The following is an 18,465-nucleotide window of genomic DNA, read 5'->3' as shown; positions in this document are numbered from 1 at the left end:
TGTAGATGGATGAATAAATTAACTTGACTGAAAAGAATGCAGAGGTTTCAGAGCTGCTGTGGGGCTGAAAACACAGGGAACAGATTTGAAACGCAGTCTCTGGTAGCCCTAACAGCAGAAGAGTGAACCGCTGGCAATTCCCGTATTATTAAAGATTGCTTGCCTCCTTGGCTATGGCAAATAACAGCACTTTGAAGGGATAATGGTCACTAATTTTCTATTTCTTGGAGTGTGGGTGCCTGGGAGACCTCAGAACTACTATGTGGTTCAGTTTCTGAAAAGAAGTAATAACACTTTCTAAATTGGAACCCAGAAAGGATGAAGATATGCTTTCTGAAAGCTCAAAGCTACCTTTATCAACAAACTGTGGAGCAATATAAACCTATTACATAAACAAAATTAGCTGTCCTTCCCTCCGAAGATATTTTTAACTTCATAGGCAAAGTCTTCATTGCACTTGCTACCTGAATCTTCTCTTAGTTCTTGGTGAGGCATCACATGAAATTCAGCTCTCAACTTCTTGGCTTATTCTTTACAATAACTCCTTTTGTGCATTTTTATTATGTGTTGATATCAACATATACTTTTGCTGCGTTCATCAGGTTTCTTATTACCTGCTTTATTATTAGGTATAACCATAGATTAAAAATCAAGAACTTGGAATGTCTAAACCCACATATATTTGAACAGAAATTATACTTATTATGGTTAAAACATTTTGACGCTTAGAAAAATGGTAAAGGGAGGGTATTGTGGCACAACAGGTTAAGCTTCCTCTTGTGGTGTTTGTATCCCATATCAGAGTTCCTGGGATCAAGTCCCACCTCTGCTTCAAATCCAGCTTCCTGCTAACACACCTGGGACACAGCAGATAATGGTTCCCATAGTAGAGACTCTGCCACCCATATGGGAGACATGCATAGAGTTCTAGTCTCCTGGCTTTGACTTGGCTCACCCCTAGATGTTGTGTTAATCCGGGGAGTGAACAAGTTGATGGACAACCTCTATCCCTCTCTGTCACCCTGCCTCTCAAATAAATAAAAACAAAACCTTCAAAAAAGAAAAACAAAAATTAGGGTATTTTTTCTCTCATTCAATAGAAATTCCTGATTCAATAGGTTAATTACCTAATTCAATAGGTCAATCTTTTACTGCTACATACAATAGCCACCAGCTATAAAATATCTTGAGTGGCATCAAAAACTGTTAACCAGTGTCAAATGGAAGAATGGATACAGATAGGATAGCATAACAGTCTTCTGAACATATTACTACTTCCCCAAGAAGAAGACAAGTCAGAACCTTACCAACTGTATACATGTTACAAGCAAAGCTGATTTATGAAGCGTATCTTTGGAAAACCACTTACATTATAGACCTCAGTTTTCTCATTAATAAAACAAAGCCACTGAACAAAGTGATCTCTAAAAGTTCCATCCATCTGATTGAGGAAATCAACATTAAGTCAATGCTGACATTGGCAATCCACTTCCACCAGTATTTACAATATCCATCACACTTGCATGATGTTAGTAAAAACAGCTGTCCATTAGTTTAGGGTTCATTGTTTCTATATGAGTACCCTCTGAAAGATCAGACTATGCCACCCAAAGCAGTCACGTTAGCCTGCAGATTGTTTTAAGCAAAAGCAATTTGGACTGAACAGATACAGGATGAGTTCTGTATCAGACTAAAAGGAAGGTGTGGATTTTCCTTGAAGAAGGTGCCTCCTCTACCAGCGGGAAAAGAGCTACTGTCGTCAGAGAAGACAGCCAGCCAACACCGAGATGAGCATGCAGAAAGAGGCCTTGATAAAATGGCCCTATTTCCCATGACATCACCTCTACATTTCCATCTGAACTAGTCATTTGTAAACTGTCGAAAAAGGAAATAACATGGACCAATGTGGTGGAGTGGGTTACGCTGCTGCATGCAAAGCCAGCATCCCATGAAGGCAGCTGCTCCAGTCCTGCCTGCACCTCCTCTGATTCAGCTCCCTACTGCTGTGCCTGGAAAGGAAGTGGAAGATAGCATAAGTGCTGGGGGCCCTACCACCTACATAGGAGCTCAAGATGGAGTTCTGGCTCCTGGCTTCGGCTTGGCCCAGCCCTGGCTGTTGGGGATATTTGGGGAGTAAACCAGCAGATGGAAGACCTATCTTAAAAAATTATAACAACTCTACAGTTAAAAGATTGGCTTTTTCTAGAATCATTTGAAAGCCAGTTTTCTTACAGGGTTAACGTAGTGGGAACTTCCTTATGCTGACTCATCTCCATTTTACTCTCTCTTCCCAAGAACTTTTGGAAGGACTACTATAGAAGATGACCAGGGGAATAGACCTGGAGGTGACCTCCATGTCCCTTGCAGACAAGGGAGGGGAACTGGTGATGTGCACTGTCTAACGACAACATAGATGCACATGGATGTAGGTTGAGTTTGCATTGTGTAGAAGAAGCTCACGGATGGATATGCTGCAAGTAAACACTGCCTTAATGCACCTTGTAAATGAATGTGAGAGGGAAAGAGGAGTATTCTTTGGCTCCGGTGTCTTCGGTTCTTTATGAATGAAATAAAAATAACATCAACTTTGGAATATAAAAAGAAATACATACAGGTACTCCCATACATAAACTCTATGATTCTATGTAGAGAGGTGTTAACTGGCTTCTGCAGTGGCTTTCCCAACATTTCAATTTGTTTAAATAGGAAAGAAATGGACATATAGTGATGTATGCTACAGAAAAGTAAAACATGTCTACACAAGGAATGTGAAACCTATTGATATTTTCCTTGTAAGAATTCTTTGTCTGATGTCCCTTTGGCAAACCACACTATAGTATTTAGTATAAACAACAGATTAGTACTAACAGATGAATGAAATAAAAGTGCCTCGCAACCCAGAAGTTCCAGATTGCTGATTACTTATTATCGCTCTTTTTTTTTTTTTTTTTTTTTTGACAGGCAGAGTGGACAGTGAGAGAGAGAGACAGAGAGAAAGGTCTTCCTTTGCTGTTGGTTCACCCTCCAATGGCCGCAGCGGCCTGTGCACCGCGTTGATCGGAAGCCAGGAGCCAGGTGCTTCTCCTTGTCTCCCATGCGGGTACAGGGCCCAAGCACCTGGGTCATCCTCCACTGCACTCCCGGGCCACAGAGAACTGGCCTGGATGGGGGTAACCGGGACAGAATCCGGTGCCCCGACCGGGACTAGAACCCGGTGTGCCGGCGCCACAGACAGAGGATTAACCTATTGAGCTGCGGCACCAGCCTATTATCGCTCTTTATAGTGCTTGTCTCCTTAATGCTGTGAATAAGAAGAAAGTAGAGGCACAAGTATAAAATAATAGAAGTTTTACTAGCTCTTCAATACATGACTGATTGAACAACTGAAAACTGTTGGCTCTTTCCCAAGTAACACCTAAAATGATCCATTATCTGTCCACATACCTGTGTATATGTTTATGTGAATACATATACAACTACGAAGACAGGGTGTATACACAGTTTTTAAAGTTTTTACTTATCACAGTACAATTGAAAAAAAAATTCTGAAAATTCTGTCAACTTAAGCAACCAAGAATTATTTTATTTTGTAGTGGATGGTAAAATAATTTTTAAAAATTGTGAACAATCTGCTTGACTTTTGTCAGTGTTTCCAAAAAGTGTGATTTATAGACCACTGCTGGTTAAAACTGATTTTAGATGGTATAAACACATTTTAAAATGTTTCCAACAGATAATTGTTTATTTTGCTGCGTTTTAGAAAGAGAAGTATTACTGGTACAAGCCTGTGATTTCATGAGTATTACTGCTTAGGATGAGGCTAAAATAAAAAGAGTGGCTCCGTTTAAGAAAAATGTTAAGTAATTAGTGGCAAAGGTAGCACATAGACACAGCAAACACACTTGATATGAGAATAAATCAAGTTAGACAAGAACTGATGAATTTATACTGAGCTTGTGAAAATGAAAGGGCATTTCAACAGCTCTACAATGTTTTCTAACACATTCATTTGCTTTCATCTATTAAAGAAGTAACTCCTTTTCTGGGGGTAATATTCTCCCAGACTCATCAGAAATATAATCTTGATTTCTGATTAGACAGAGAAGGGTAGTATCCAATTCCAACTCTCAGACCTTTTTTATTAATCCTATAACTGTTGACATGGTTTTAAACGATGTTGGCATAAAAATCTAAGTATGATGTATCTTATAAAGAATATAGATCAAGGCATTATGGTCAGAGATAGCACAGCTACTTCACAAGCTTTCCAATATTTATAGAATAAAACTTAATATACCACTCTGTATAGAAACGACATGTAAGAAACTCTTAATGTTGTGAAATGATCACATTATATTTTATACAAAATATAATGAATGCAAACTTATTTTGGTCAAAGTGTTACTAACACAAAAATAAAAATAAAGAAGTAGAAATTGGCTCACAAAAACTACAGCATCACTACATGCTGCATTATGAAAATTTCACATAAAATAATTTACAATCTTGATTTGGTCAATCCAAAAAAAGAAATTTAGATATTAACCTTTTTTACTTCATCAAAACAAGAATAAGCAGTAGAAAATGTTCATGAAGTATCGCTAAATGCTAAGAAACTGCATAAGTTCTTTTATATATTACAAGTCTAACAATTACATGAAGTGAAATAAGCAAATAGAACAACACAGAATTTTCATGGTGATCATTTTGCACTTGAGACCCCCAGCTTGAAATGTTTTGAGCTCTCTGCTCAAATATACTGATGGACAAAAAGTGAAAAGAGAATGCCTGGGAGGAATGAAAATTGCCAAAAGGCAGTTTTATGACTCTATCTTGGCTTGTCCCTCCCTGTACATACCCCAGATCAAAAATGGCTGAGAAGTCAGTCTCAGTGTTGTAGGCACTTGAAACATTATATCCTTTACAACTTACACACTGAGCTGCTGCAAAATAGTGAGTTTACACAGGCAAAAGAGGAACACCCTTGAAGATGCACTTTGCTGAATGAAAATGGAGCAAGTTCGAAGCAAAGTAGCACAGAAGCAAAAGGGAATCTGTGAAGCCCGAGACTTCACACAGCAACACGAGACTCGCAAATGAGGTTCATGATCTTTCCAATCCTGGATGTGGAGGCTGGGAGAACTTGGGTGGAAGGTAGGGCTTCAGAACATCACTCCTCTGAAGAACTCGGGGGATAGCTTTTCTTGCCTACTGTCAGCCGGAAGCCCTAAGGTCCCTCCTGCAATAGCAGAGCCTTTTTTTTTTTTTTTTTTTTTTTATTGATCGGAAGGTACCAGCCAGCCATGGTGCACTGGCGGCAAGTGGCTTCTTCCATTCCTGTGTTCAGTGGATTTGCGCAGTGGTGAGTGTAGTCTGTTAAGCCAGAGACTGATTATAGAGAAGCTGCTACCTGAGAGCCTGGGAAACTCCAACCGGCAGAAAAACACTGACTCAGGGAGACAACAGACGGGCATGTGCCAAACCATGATCAAAATCTGTATCAGACCAGCGAGGCCGACACTAGGAAAAACGCCCCTAGCCACTCTTAGTACGGGGTTTAATAATAGTTTCCTATGGAGCAACCACATTTTACCTAAACGTGTATATTCTAACATATGTATGTATACTTTTTTTTTTTTTTTGACAGGCAGAGTGGACAGTGAGAGAGAGACAGAGAGAAAGGTCTTCCTTTACTGTTGGTTCACCCCCCAATGGCCACTACGGCCGGTGTACCACGCTGATCCGAAGCCAGGAGCCAGTGCTTCTCCTGGTCTGCCATTCGGGTGTAGGGCCCAAGCACCTGGGCCATCCTCCACTGCACTCCCGGGCCACAGCAGAGAGCTGGCCTGGAAGAGGAGCAACTGGGACAGAATCTGGCGCCCCGACTGGGACTAGAACCTGGTGTGCCGGCGCCGCAGGCGGAGGATTAGCCTAGTGAGTTGCGGCACTGGCCAACATGTATACCTTTTTACATCCCAGGAGACTCTGTTTCATTTCTTCTTTCTTTTCAAATATTCTTTTATTTAAAGTTTGTAATAGGGACATATTCAAAAATTCACAAAAGTAGAGAAAATAGTATAATGACCCCCCCCCCCAGATAGCCCTCACTCGGCTTCCACAATAAATTCCAACTTACAACAATTTTGAAAGGGAGAAATATTTCATAGCCTATTTAAAACTGCCAATCATTTACCCCCAAATATTGTTTACATACTCTTACATATCCATATAACAATCCTCTAAAGATTTCTGCCTATCAATTTACTACAAAAGATTTTTTAAGGATTAGAAAACCCTATTATTCTACTCTGAAGGAACTCAGGCAGGCTTTCGAGAATCCTCGACAGTAGGAATGGCAGACGAGGACCAATAATGGACAAACTCTACTCTTTCATGCTTTTCCATTTCCCAGTTTTTTTTCTTTAAATGTCAGAGATTTTCTAGCTTCTTAGGCTCACAGCTCTCTTAAGAGACTTTTTCGCACTCTTAGACATTTTCAGTTGATGACATGGGGACAATAATGCACAGCATACTAAAGCTACATGAGCACCAGGTGCCACCTTAAGGAAGGAGAGCTGAGATAGGAATACAACTTACTCTGAATAATTTTGTTCTTTTTCAAAAGTAATTTGAAAGGCAGAGAGGCAGACAGATACACGGATGGATGGGGACCCATCTGCTGGTGCACTTGCCACATGCCCACAATAGCCAGGGCTGGGCCAGGCTGAAGCCAGGAATTGGGAACTCCAACATGGGTGCAGGGACCCAAGTCCTAGAGCCATCACCTGCTGCCAATCAGGGTGAGCACTAGCAGGAAGCTAGAATTGGGAGTGGGGCCAAGACTCGAACCCAGGCAACCTGATGGGGAATGCACACATCCCAGTGTCTTCACTACACCAATGTCTGCCTCTGTGTTGCACTTTTGGATGGTGGAAGCATACGGAGGAATCATGGCAAAGGTTTTAATCCAGAGAGAAAATTCTGGCTGAAAATCTCTGCATGTTGTTATAGCAAAGATTATAGCTTGATTCTGTACATTCTTTGTTTACTTAATATACTTTATCCAACTTATTTAATAATGTTGCTTTATTTTTTTTTCTAATCATTCCAATGTTTTAATTCACAAGTATAAAATGGTCCTCCAAATAATGTTGAGAAGCTCCTGAACAGAGTGGACCCTCCAGAGATCTGCAATCATCACCTGGTGGCTCAAATTAGGCAAAAACAAAATAAAAATTAAATTAAAAACTCCCCCCAAACTGGTAGCTTCAGAGCCCATAACTACTGCAGGTCAGTGCTGTGGGCAGAATTGTGGCCCCGACAACTCATGTGTTGCAGCCCTAACCCTCAGCACCTCCCAGTGCGAAAGAGGCTTTGCGGAGCCATTAAGGGCAGCCCTAATCCAACAGGACTAGTGTCCTGACAAGAAGAGGAGACTGGCACACAGGCAGGCCCAGAAGGGAGGCCATGGGAAGATACAGGGAGAGAAGAGGGGCTCCCACAGGCCCAGGAGGGAGGTCTTGGAAGGAGCCAAGCTTGCAGATCTTAGGCTTCCAGTCGCCAGAACCAGGAGGAAATGCAGTTTTGCTGTTGACACCTCCCAGTTTGTGGTATTTTATCATGGCAGTTTTATCAGCCTGAGCAAGTGAACGTGAGATTTCAAACAGCACCAGGAAAATGGAATTAAAAATTAAGTTTATTTTGGTGCAACATCTTCAGAAAGTTCATTGAGAATGTGTATTATGGAAAAACTATGTGTGAATTAAAATAATTTTTTTTTACACCAAAATAAAGCGTATCTTGTAATTTCATTTTTCCATGAACTTTTTGAAGTACATTCAATGTTACAGAAGCTCAGAAATTAAAGCTATAGAAATGGCTTTAATTACACCTAGGGAGGTGATGGCACTGTGGTGCACTGAACTAAGCTGAGGCCTGCCCTGCCACCATTGCATATCAGAGCACCTGCTGAGTCCTGGCTTCTTCCTAACCAGCTCCCTGCTAATGTGCCTGGGAAGGCAACAGGAGATGCCCCAAGTACTTGGGCCCCTGTGCACTATGTGGGAGACCCCAATAGAGCTCCAGGCTCCTGACTTGGGCCCTTGTTAGTCCTGGCCATTGTGGTCATTTGGGAAGAAAAATAGTAGATGGAAGATTCTGTCCCTCTCTCTCTCTCATTCTGCCTTTGAAATAAATAAATTAAAAAGAAGAAGAAGAACAACAACAACAACAACATGGGGATTCTAGAACCACAGAGTAAACAGAAAATATGTTGAGAGGGCTGGCCAGTGGGACTGGTATTGTGATGCAGTGGATTAAGCTGCTGCCTACAAGGCTGGCATCCCATATGAGCACCAGTGTGAGTCTGGGCTGCTCCCCTTTGATCCAACTCCCTGATAATGTGCCTGGAAAAGCAGTGGAATATGGTCCAAATACTTGGGCCCCTGAACCCATGTAAGAGATCTGGAAGAAGCTCCAGGCTCCTGGCTTCCATCTGGCCCAGCCCTAGCTCTTTTAGCCATTTGGGGGGTGAACCAGTAGATGGAAAATCTCTGAATCTCCCTTTCTCTAATAGCCCTTCAAATAAATATTAAAAATAAAGGGGGGGAATGGCCAGAAATGTGCAATTCAACCTAACCCTTTTTGCTACATTAAAAATGTATATAACGTGAGCAAATTTCATATATACAGACTTAAGAGCATAATGATACTTCCCACCCATGCTCCTGCTTCCTTTCTCATTTTTTCTCTTTTTACAACAACACACTTTCAGTTTATTTTATAATCACAAGCTTGACCCTCCACTAAACAGAGAATTCAATACCATGAGCAGGAAAACCACTGTTCCTCAAGAGTACAGACAAGGGCTATAAACAACAAATCTCAAAATGTCAATTGGACTCAAATATATTACCTTTTTCTTGTACTTTGTATAATCAGGATACATTTTGATGACATTGAAGTGACAGCTCAGGGTATAGAATCAGACTAAATAAATCATGATTTTAATTTTTTGTTAGGGCATACTAGAAAAACTTGTTGAAAAATTAAGCAAATATCAAACAACATACATAGAAGCTGTGTGGTAGGGAAAAGCCCTGAACTAGGGTTTAGGTTTTACCTCTCCCCTAAACTTTCAGGAAGTAACACTGATAACATTTAACTTTACAGATACGCAAGGAATACAGTGGACAAGACTTGTAAAAATGTGGAGGTGTTAAGAATGAGATAACGAGTTGATGAAAATATCAAAATTGGTTTAAAAATCAACACACAAAATTTTGAAAATGGTAAATAACATCAAGAATTATTCTTGATACACAGTAATATTGATACACAGTAATATTGAAGATTTTGTGGCTGCACAGCTTTTTTGACTACACAAAAAGCATTAAATTAACAGCATTATTTACCAATATGCTCTTCAAAGTGCATTCTAGACACCAAATAATTATCCAATTTAGCATTGCAAGATAAGCTATTATTACTCTGGATTTAGTGAAATAATTACTATTTTACCAGTTTCTTGAAAAAGACAATGTTTACTGTATATATAACTGAGCATACCCCACACTTTTTTAATGAATAGAGAACAGAAAATACAAAAGGTTGACTAAGTGAATTCTGTGGAAGTTAGAGGTGAATACGAATTAAGAACCATGACCTATGGAAACAGTTAATTTAATATGCAAAGCAGAAACCAGAATTGGCAGAAGGCTATTTATGATTATTGCCAATACTCCGTATGGCAGATTGACAATACACAATCTTTGGTCATGCCCTGAACCACATAATTCATCACACGAGTGCTTGGGGCAGTCATGTCCAAGCAATTTATCATCATCATATCACTCGCATGAGTTCGAGAGGGGGAGAACTTTGATTGCTAACCTCTGGGGAGACTGGATTTATAGCCGACATCTCTAAGAATGCAGCACGGCTCTGCCCAAAGCAAAATGCTTCTTGCTTCTCTTCTGTTTAAGTCAGAGTGAAAGAGCGAACACATTGCCTCCAGGATGTTCAGGGCAAAATCTAGGTCTGATGCTCTTACATCCAAAATAAGATAGCCAGGGAATCATATTTAAATACTGTTTGAAGCTATACATAAAGAAACTAGTCAATGGTAAGAACTGGTGATTCATTTCAAATGGTCTTTGATGACAAAATAATTTCTGAAATGCATTCATTGATAACTATATTGGGGAAAAACTGTCTCTTTACACCTCACCCATGAACATTCCTATGTATTAGAATAACTGAAAGTTTACTGAAAATTAAATATGTATTTACACAGTGTTTTTTTTTTTTTTCAAAATAAAAATGTGAGCCTTAATTTCTATGCCTTTCAGGCATTGAGCCTATATTTTACACTTTAATGTAAGCTGCTCTTACAGAATGCAATTAAACATCTAAATGCCACATTTGCCACCTTTGATTAAAATCATGAAGCTGACTACAGCAGTACTGAAACCTGGGTACCTGTCATCTCTCCAACTGTAAGAGGAGCCTTAGCCATAATGAAACCCAGAGTGCAGGATTTAGGCCAGAGAGAAGGCACAGGAACACAGGCAGACAGTCTAATCAGCAGAGTCTGTGTGTCAGCAATATTCCTCGAAGGCTTATGGTGCATCATGGTCCTCTAAAAGGGCCAGACCAAGCCAGAATGAAGTGACATGTTTTGAAGACACTAGCTGAGTCACATGTTTTGAACCTACAACCTAGGAAGGTAGATGTTGCTTGGGCTGGAAGGGCCCCCCCACTCCCCATTTCTACATCCTGGACACCCCCCTTCTGCAGGGAAAGATACCTGCCCAGAATCTGCTTTACTCCCTCTTGAGGTGATGATTCGGGCAATATCCCAAGCAGTGAACAGCACCCCGGTGCGGGCTAACTATAGGACAAACCATATGCAGCACCTCCTCCCCTGAGGCTCTCAAGATGTTTGGAAAACTGGAGGCAGAAATCCTTGGACACAAGTGCCTCAGAGCTCACTTGAGCATGTTGGGCAGGCTCGGCTAGGTTACGCTGCAGTAACAAATTGCCAAATCTGAGTCTAAACTCTAGCTCATCAGACAAGTCTATGTGAGAGGCAGGAGATACTGCTCACTGTCCTCATTCCATGGCCCTCCATGATGGTTCCCACGAGCTGGGTGGCCACTTTAGCAGAGGGAGGTTGTGACACAGCTTTCACTGGCTTTTAAAACTTCCACCTAAAAGTGACATATATCACCTCACTTGTATTTCAATGGCCAAACAACTCACATGGCCATTTCTATTGGGAAGGGGACAGATGCACAGATAAGCCTCAAGACTCTTACACTGAACAGGCAGAGGTACTCAGGAGGATGTAGCTTGCAAGAAACACACCTTCATAACCATCGGGCGAGTTTATGCCGGGTAGCCAGGTGGGACCAGGTATTTTCTTCCTTTTTGTTTTAAAGTGAGGGAGGATGTTTATGAATGAGAAGACTTTTGTTACAGAAATCTTCAGAGAAAAACCTGGACCACTGAAAATACACTAGAAAAAGCAGGGAAAGCAAACAGAATGAGGCTACATTTGGTGTATGAAAAAAAAATTCACAATCATTTCAGTCAATGGGTAGGGAGCAGGATATAGCTTCATTGAGAATTCTCAGCACTGTTCCTGTATGACTTTCTGAGGTATTTCAGATGTCTGAAGAGAGAGATTCCTCACGTAGTAACACTTTAAAGCATATGGAGGCAAGGGTGGACATTTTCCAAGCTCCTCCCCTGCTATACAGTTCATCATGTGTCTTCAAGTTTAACTACAAGAGGAGTCACTAAAGCCCTTGAATTGGATTCTTGACTTAACCCGAATCCTAGGGATCCTGTGGCCACACTGCAGACCAGGAAGGCACTAAGTACAAAGGCATGGACAGACTCGTAATGACTAGAAATGTTCTATCTACACAAGATGTGTTCTCCTGTTCTCTGCTCCTTTCTGGCTTAAAATTTAACAAGTCACACTTCCCATTGTGATACTTTGGATTTTTTCCAGAAATGCTTTTCACTTCAGCCAGGTTCCAGGCATCTTCTGGTCTTCATGGCAGTCAGATAAAAACTCTTTAAGTCGCCTCTGGAACAGACACTGTCCTGAGTTTCCTCCTGCCTCACTGACTACTTCCTCTGCTGGAACCTCCCCTCCACCCTCTCAATGTTGGGCTCCTTGAGCCTCTTCTCTCTCTCTATTCTATCCCTGGACCTTCTTAGACATTTCCAGGGGCTACATATATCATGACTAATGACTTTCAAATAATTCTCTGTAGCCCAGATAACAAAATATCTGAGACCAGGTAGTTTTTTTTTATTAAGTTTATTAATTCATAGTTTTGGAGACTGAACATCTGTATTGGCTTCTGGTGAGGGTGATCTGCCTATGTCACCAGAGTGGATACTATTATATAGAAGGAGTACATGCAGGAGCGGTGAGTGGTGGATGTAGAAGAGAGGGACTGTGTGGAGTAACTTGTTTTGTAACAACCCACTTATAACTGACCCACTCCTGTAAGACCTAACCCAGTCCTGACAGACAAACATTAATCCCTACCAAAGTTGATGTCTCCATGATCTAATATGTACAGCTAGACCCCGCCTCTTAAAGGTTACACTACCTCTTGGATCCATCGCACTGGGGACCAAGCTTCTAACACATGAATCTTTAGGAGAAAAAACCAAATCCAAACCACAGCAACATCTGTTGGACCACGCAAGTCACAGCCTCTACAACAGCTCCCCAAAACCTCATCCCTCTTGGCGTTCACATCCTAAATACTTCCCTCCCACACTGTACCACAGTTGGTCTGTGTGACCAGAAGCATACAGCAGAAGTAACAGAATGCCACTTCTAAGCTCCAGTCCTAAAAAAAACCTGTTACTTCCATGTTGGGTTGTCTTCTTCTCTTGGATAATTCACTTTGAGTGCAAACACATCATGGGCCAACCTAAGGGAAGGTCATGTGATAAGCACCTGAAGTCTATAGCCAACAGCCAGCTACATTCTCTCAACAGCTGTATGAAAGAGCTAGAAGCAAACTTCTCAGCCTCAACCTTAAGATGACTTAAGATGACTGCAGCACTGGCCAATAGCTAGACTGTGACTTCATGAGAGACCCTTGGCCAGAACCAACAAGCCAAGCCTTGAAGAACCAATCTAGAGCCATAGACACTGAGAGGTAATAAATGTTTGTTCTTTTAATAGGATATCTTTTGCTATAGCAACAGTTAATAAGCCACACAACATAGACTTAATATGTTCCAAAGAGAATTACTATTTTCCCATGATAACTACCAATTTAGTAACTCCTTAATCTTCCTCTTTTTATTGATTTTTGACAATTCCAACTCATCAGTGAGTACTATGGAATGAAAATCCAAAATATTTATCAAAACCATTCATTCAATAAATATGTATTAAGAGCCCACTTCACATAAGGCATGGCATCAGCTGCTGGAGAAACAGCCATAAACAAGGCAGGCAAAAACTGTATCCTCGTGTACTTGATGTCCTTAGGAAAATGAGTTTACAAATACACTTTACAAACAAGATGTACAGTATACCATATGGGAATAAGCAATATGCAGGAAAAATAAGGTGAGCAGGATGATAGGGAATGCTCTGGTGTGTGAGAGGTGCTGCAGTGTTTGTTTATTAAAAATCTACCTTGTGGTGGAATATCAAGCACAAAGTACTGCATGTAAGGCAATTTGAACAGTACATGGCATATGGAAGATTCTTTTCTGATTTGTTTTAATATTTACTGACTGACTGACTGAATGGCAGAGTGACAGAGAAGGAGAGAGACACAGAGAGAGAGAGAGCACGAGAACTTCTATCTCCTGATTCACTCCCCAAATGCCTGCAAAATCCAGGAGTAGATCAGGCCAAAGCCAGGAGCCCACACCGTTATCCATGTCTTTCATGGGGGTGGTAGAACCCAAGAATTTGAGCATCATCTGCTGCCTCCCAGGCTCATTTGCTGGAAGCTGGATCAGAAGTGGAGGCAGTAGAGTATATTAAAATTCTATCTGCAAAAATTAATGAAAAGAAAAAGGGAGGAAAAGAAGGGGTTGGGAGGGGGGAGAGAGGGAAGTATGGTTATCTTTTGAAACCGTACTTATGAAATACTTGAAATCTGTTTTCTTTATATTAATACAAATAATAAAACATTAAAAAAACAGGAGTCAGAGTTATGGTGCAGCGGGTTAAGCGACCATCTGAGAAGCCAGCATCCTATACAGGCATCAATTCAAGACCCAACTGCTCCACTTCCAATGCAGCTCCCTGCTAATACTCCTGGAAGAGCAGTGGAAGATGGTCCAAGTGCTTGGGCCCCTACACCTACGAGGGAGATCCAGAAGAAACTCCTGACTTTGAACTAGTCTAGCTCCAGCTTTTGTGGCCATTTGGGGAATGAACCAGCAGATGGAAGGTCTCTCTCTTTCTCTCTCCCTCTCCCTCTGTCCCCCTCCCTCTCCCTCTCCCTCTCCCTCTCTCTCTCCCTCTCCCTCTCCCTCTCTCTCTCCCTCTCCCTCTCCCTCTCCCTCTCCCTCTCCTTCTCCCTCTCCCTCTCTCCCTCTCTTCTTCCCTCTGTGTCTCTCCTCCTCTGTGAATTCTTTCAAATAAATAAATACATCTCTTTTTTTTTAAAGAAAAAAAAGAACCTTTCTAATGGACACTTTGCATAAACAGAACAAACAACAACAGCAAAAAAGAAGTAGAGGTAGGACTCAATCCCAGGCACTATGATATAGCATTCAGGCATCCCAAGTGGTGGTCCAACCCACTGCATCACCAAGCCCACCCCAAGGAGCACTATTTTAAATGAGGTGGCTAAGAAGGCCTCACTGATTAAGTGGCATCTGAAAACCACTTCCTCTGTCTCCACTGCCACTACCCTTGTCTATGCCACCATGATCTTGCGTTTGGGCTTCACAACAGGTCACCTTTATATCATTTGCACTTCCTCAAACCCTTCAGTGGCTCCCTACTGATGTTAGGTTAAAAAAAATCCAGAGTCTTTTCCAGGCTGCACACAGCCCTGGTGATCTGGTTCCAACTCTGCTTTCCAACTTCATCCTGAACCAATCACCCAAGCTCCAGCCACAAAGATCTTCAGAAGTTTCCAGAACACACCAAGTTCTTTCATACCTGTCCCGCCCCTGCAGGTCCCAGAGAAATGAACATCACTAGGTGCTTCTCATCCTTCTAAATCAGCATCTAAACTGATCAGGCCTCCTCTTCACCTCTACACGCAAAGTGCTTCCCACTCTATCTTCCTTGATTGCAACTCCACTTACAATTTGTAGCTGTTTTTCTTTTTCTTCTCTTTTCTTTTTCTTTTTTTTTTTTTTTGTAGCTGCTTTCTTTTTCTTACTTGAAAGGCAGATAAGCCAAGAGAAAGAGAGAGATCTTCCATCTACTAGTTCACTCCCCAAACGCCCACAACCCTGGAGCTGGGCCAAGCTGGAAAAGCAAGGAACCAGGAACTCAATGAGGTCTCCCACATAGATGATAGGGACCCAACTACTTAAGCATTCCCTGCTGCCTCCCATGGTGTGAACCCAGGGCTCAAACCCATCACAGGGCATCCTGAGTGACATCTTAGCCACTGTGCCCAACAGGCAGCTGTGTTAATTTGTTTACTCCTTCTTTGTTTCCTTTAATTTCTTCACTTACCAAACATCATAAAAACCCCAAGAGATGGGTGTCCTCATTTGTCCAGTCCTCTGTTGGAACCCCAGTGTCTAATGAGGTATAAAATACGTATCCCTGGGGCTGGCGCCGTGGTGTAGTGGGTAAAGTCACTGCCTGCAGTGCTGGCATCCCATATGGGCACCAGTTCGAGTCCCGGCTGCTCCACTCCCGATCCAGCTCTCTGCTATGGTCTGCAAAAGCAGTAGAAGACAGCTCAAGTCTTTGGGCCCTTGCACCCATGTGGGAGACCTGGAAAAAGCTTCTGGCTCCTGGCTTCAGATTGGCGCAGCTCCAGCCATTGAGGCCAACTGGGGAGTGAACCAGCAGATGGAAGACCCTTCTCTCTCTCTCTCTCTCTCTCTCTCTCTCTCTCTCCTTCTCTCCTTCTCTCTCTGTGTAACTCTGACTTTCAAGTAAATAAACAAATGTTTTAAAACAAACAAACAAAAAAAAGTATGTATTCCTTTGATGGAGTAAACAGCCCCTTCATAGCCAGTTGACCATTTCAACACTAAATTTGACCAAAAATATCAACTGGTAAAACGATTCCATAAATTATTTTATAAATTAATTTATAAATCCATAAATTATTAGCTCAAGTAGAGACCTAGAGATAAATTATGTGCTGAGAAAAGATAAGCAACTTGTACAAAGTCACAGAGCTGGCACTAGAACTACAATTAGACTCTATTCATTACGGGTCCAAAGTTCTTTAATCCAGCAATCCCTCTAATTTCCCCCACTGAAGAAGGGGCAAGGTTCTCAGGTAGTTAAGTTTGGTGTGGTCCAAGAAGCAAGTTCATGGCCTTGGAGTCAGGAATACACACACACACACACACACACCCCTTCCTCCCTTCCATAAACTTCCCTGCAGTGTAGCTTAACCGTTCAAGGCTTTAACTTCCCACCTGTAGCAGCATACTCCCTCAGGGGTGTGAAGTGATGACACTGCTTAAGGCTCAGACAAACAACACAGGGTTGGATACCGCTATTATGATTCTGACATCAAGGAATGAAAAGAAAATGTTTTGCTGTTTTACTCCAAGAGTCTATATTACGTCTATCTTAGTAAGTTTTATAACACTAAAGCAACATTAGCCCCCCAAATGAAAATAGAATTTCAAAGTCCTGTCGCACTTTGTGAATTTGGTGTTCAAACGATCTCTATGAAAATTAAGTTGTTGCTGGCTACCAACAGCAAGTTGTCTGGTGTTTTTTCTTTGCAGCGTGCACAGAGATTTCCTTTTGGAGGGGGTCGGTTATTTCTAGAATTGCATCAGGCCTGAAGGATCACGACTGTCCATGGGAAATAAGACTTAACAGGCCCAGAGGACGGCAGAGCCCTAGGTCTCTTTTCTTAGAGACGTTCATTCTCTGTGACAAGGAGAATGAAGCTCCTTCAGGACAAGAATAAATGCCCGTAGGTTTTCTCCTCTACAGAGACGATTTAAAGAGCAACGGACTCGTGCTCCCAGACGCCGCCGAAGTTCTCACCCGCAGGTGTCCTCTCTCTGGTATGCGCTGCACCAAGCACACCCTACACCGCAGCGCTGGCAAGTGTTCGGAAAATCTTTATGAGAGACCATGAAGCGCAAGGCTGAGTCCCCGGGCTTAGAGACTTGAAGTCTCGAGCGTCATCGGGGTGGGGGGACGCCCTGGGAACAGACGCCCCCAGCCACCGCACATCGCTCAAACCCGGCCCTCGGCCCCCAGCCTCCAAGCCGAGCGTGGCGGGAGCTCAGACTCGGGCGAGACCCGTCTTTGCAGCCTCCGCGGGCAGGAGGGCCCAAGCGCAGGCCCCGCACCGTCCTTGCCCAGCGCAGGCCTCGCGGCGCTCTCTTCGCGCGCACAGCTCGCCGGCCGGCGCCCCCGGAGGTCGAGTCCCACCCTTCCTACCGGGCCTACAGCTCCTGCACCTGCTCAGGCTCCAGGGCGCCTGCCCTCCGCTCGCCGAGCGCCGCCTTCGCCTCTGGGACACTTCCCAAGGCAAACTCCCGGGCCTTTTCCGTCTCCCAGCTCTCCTCCCACTTCACTCTCCCCTCGGGTCATGTCCCCGCCCCTGGGGCCAGGCCAGGTCCGGCCACGCCCCGCGGGGGCCAGCCACGCCTCCACCTCAGTCCTAGGTCACGCCCACCACCCCTGCCCCGCCACGCCCACTTTCAAGGCCAAGTCTGGACTCGCTCCAGCCAGGGGCGGGCCTGTTCCGGAGCAAGCAACTTGCTTGAAGCTGCAGGATCCGCTTAGCGGCAAAGGCTGGGTCTGTTGTGGACAACCCCAAGTATCCTGGAAGCAGAGGCCTCTCATCGCTAATTTGTCTAACTCGGAAGAATTAGGGCCTAGATTAGGGGAAAGGATCTGCGTTTTCCCAAAATTCCGTTTGCCCAGAGAATAGTCTGGAACAATGGAGCCTTTTCTTCAAGGATAACAAATCAGAGGTGGTGCTCTGGCCATTGGATGTCACAGTATGGTCTGGAACCCCATCCTGAACACACATGACTTTGGGTTTGTGTTCCCGATTCTTCTTTGTGTCATGCCTGGGGGCTCGAGTTTCCTCGTCTTTACAGTGCTCTGTTGGATCACGTCACTGGCCCAGGCACTGTATGTGGCTGAAGCAGGCTTAGTGAAGAGGTATGTATCAGTGTGTCTGCCAAACATGTTGTCAGAAGCAGTTGGCTACAATAGAAAGTAGTACCTTTAAATATTAGCTTGTTCTCAGTTTAATCCTGAATTCCTACAAAGAGGTCGGGTAC

At 42.9% G+C, this 18,465-nt stretch overlaps 1 protein-coding gene across 4 annotated transcripts in view; it reads right to left on the bottom strand.

The window, feature by feature from the left end:
* The window catches only part of PTER (phosphotriesterase related), a 75,420-nt gene extending 57,689 nt beyond the window's left edge, over positions 1 to 17,731 (bottom strand). Inside the window, exon 1 of one of the 4 annotated variants that reach the window (XM_062210509.1) lies at positions 17,612 to 17,731. Coding sequence is in view for 1 of the 4 variants with exons in the window: in XM_062210508.1 (XP_062066492.1) it covers positions 15,698 to 15,707 (10 nt within the window). In the remaining 3 variants the exon portion in view is untranslated. Of the gene's footprint in view, positions 1 to 15,697; positions 15,762 to 17,611 lie in introns of those variants that run through there. The other 3 variants (XM_062210511.1, XM_062210510.1, XM_062210508.1) reach the window with 3 other exon arrangements.
* Positions 17,732 to 18,465: the final 734 nt, after the last annotated feature.

The sequence above is a fragment of the Lepus europaeus genome, chromosome 14 (assembly GCF_033115175.1).
Source record: "Lepus europaeus isolate LE1 chromosome 14, mLepTim1.pri, whole genome shotgun sequence".
NCBI lineage: Eukaryota > Metazoa > Chordata > Mammalia > Lagomorpha > Leporidae > Lepus > Lepus europaeus.
This window is presented reverse-complemented; position numbering and strand designations above follow the sequence as displayed.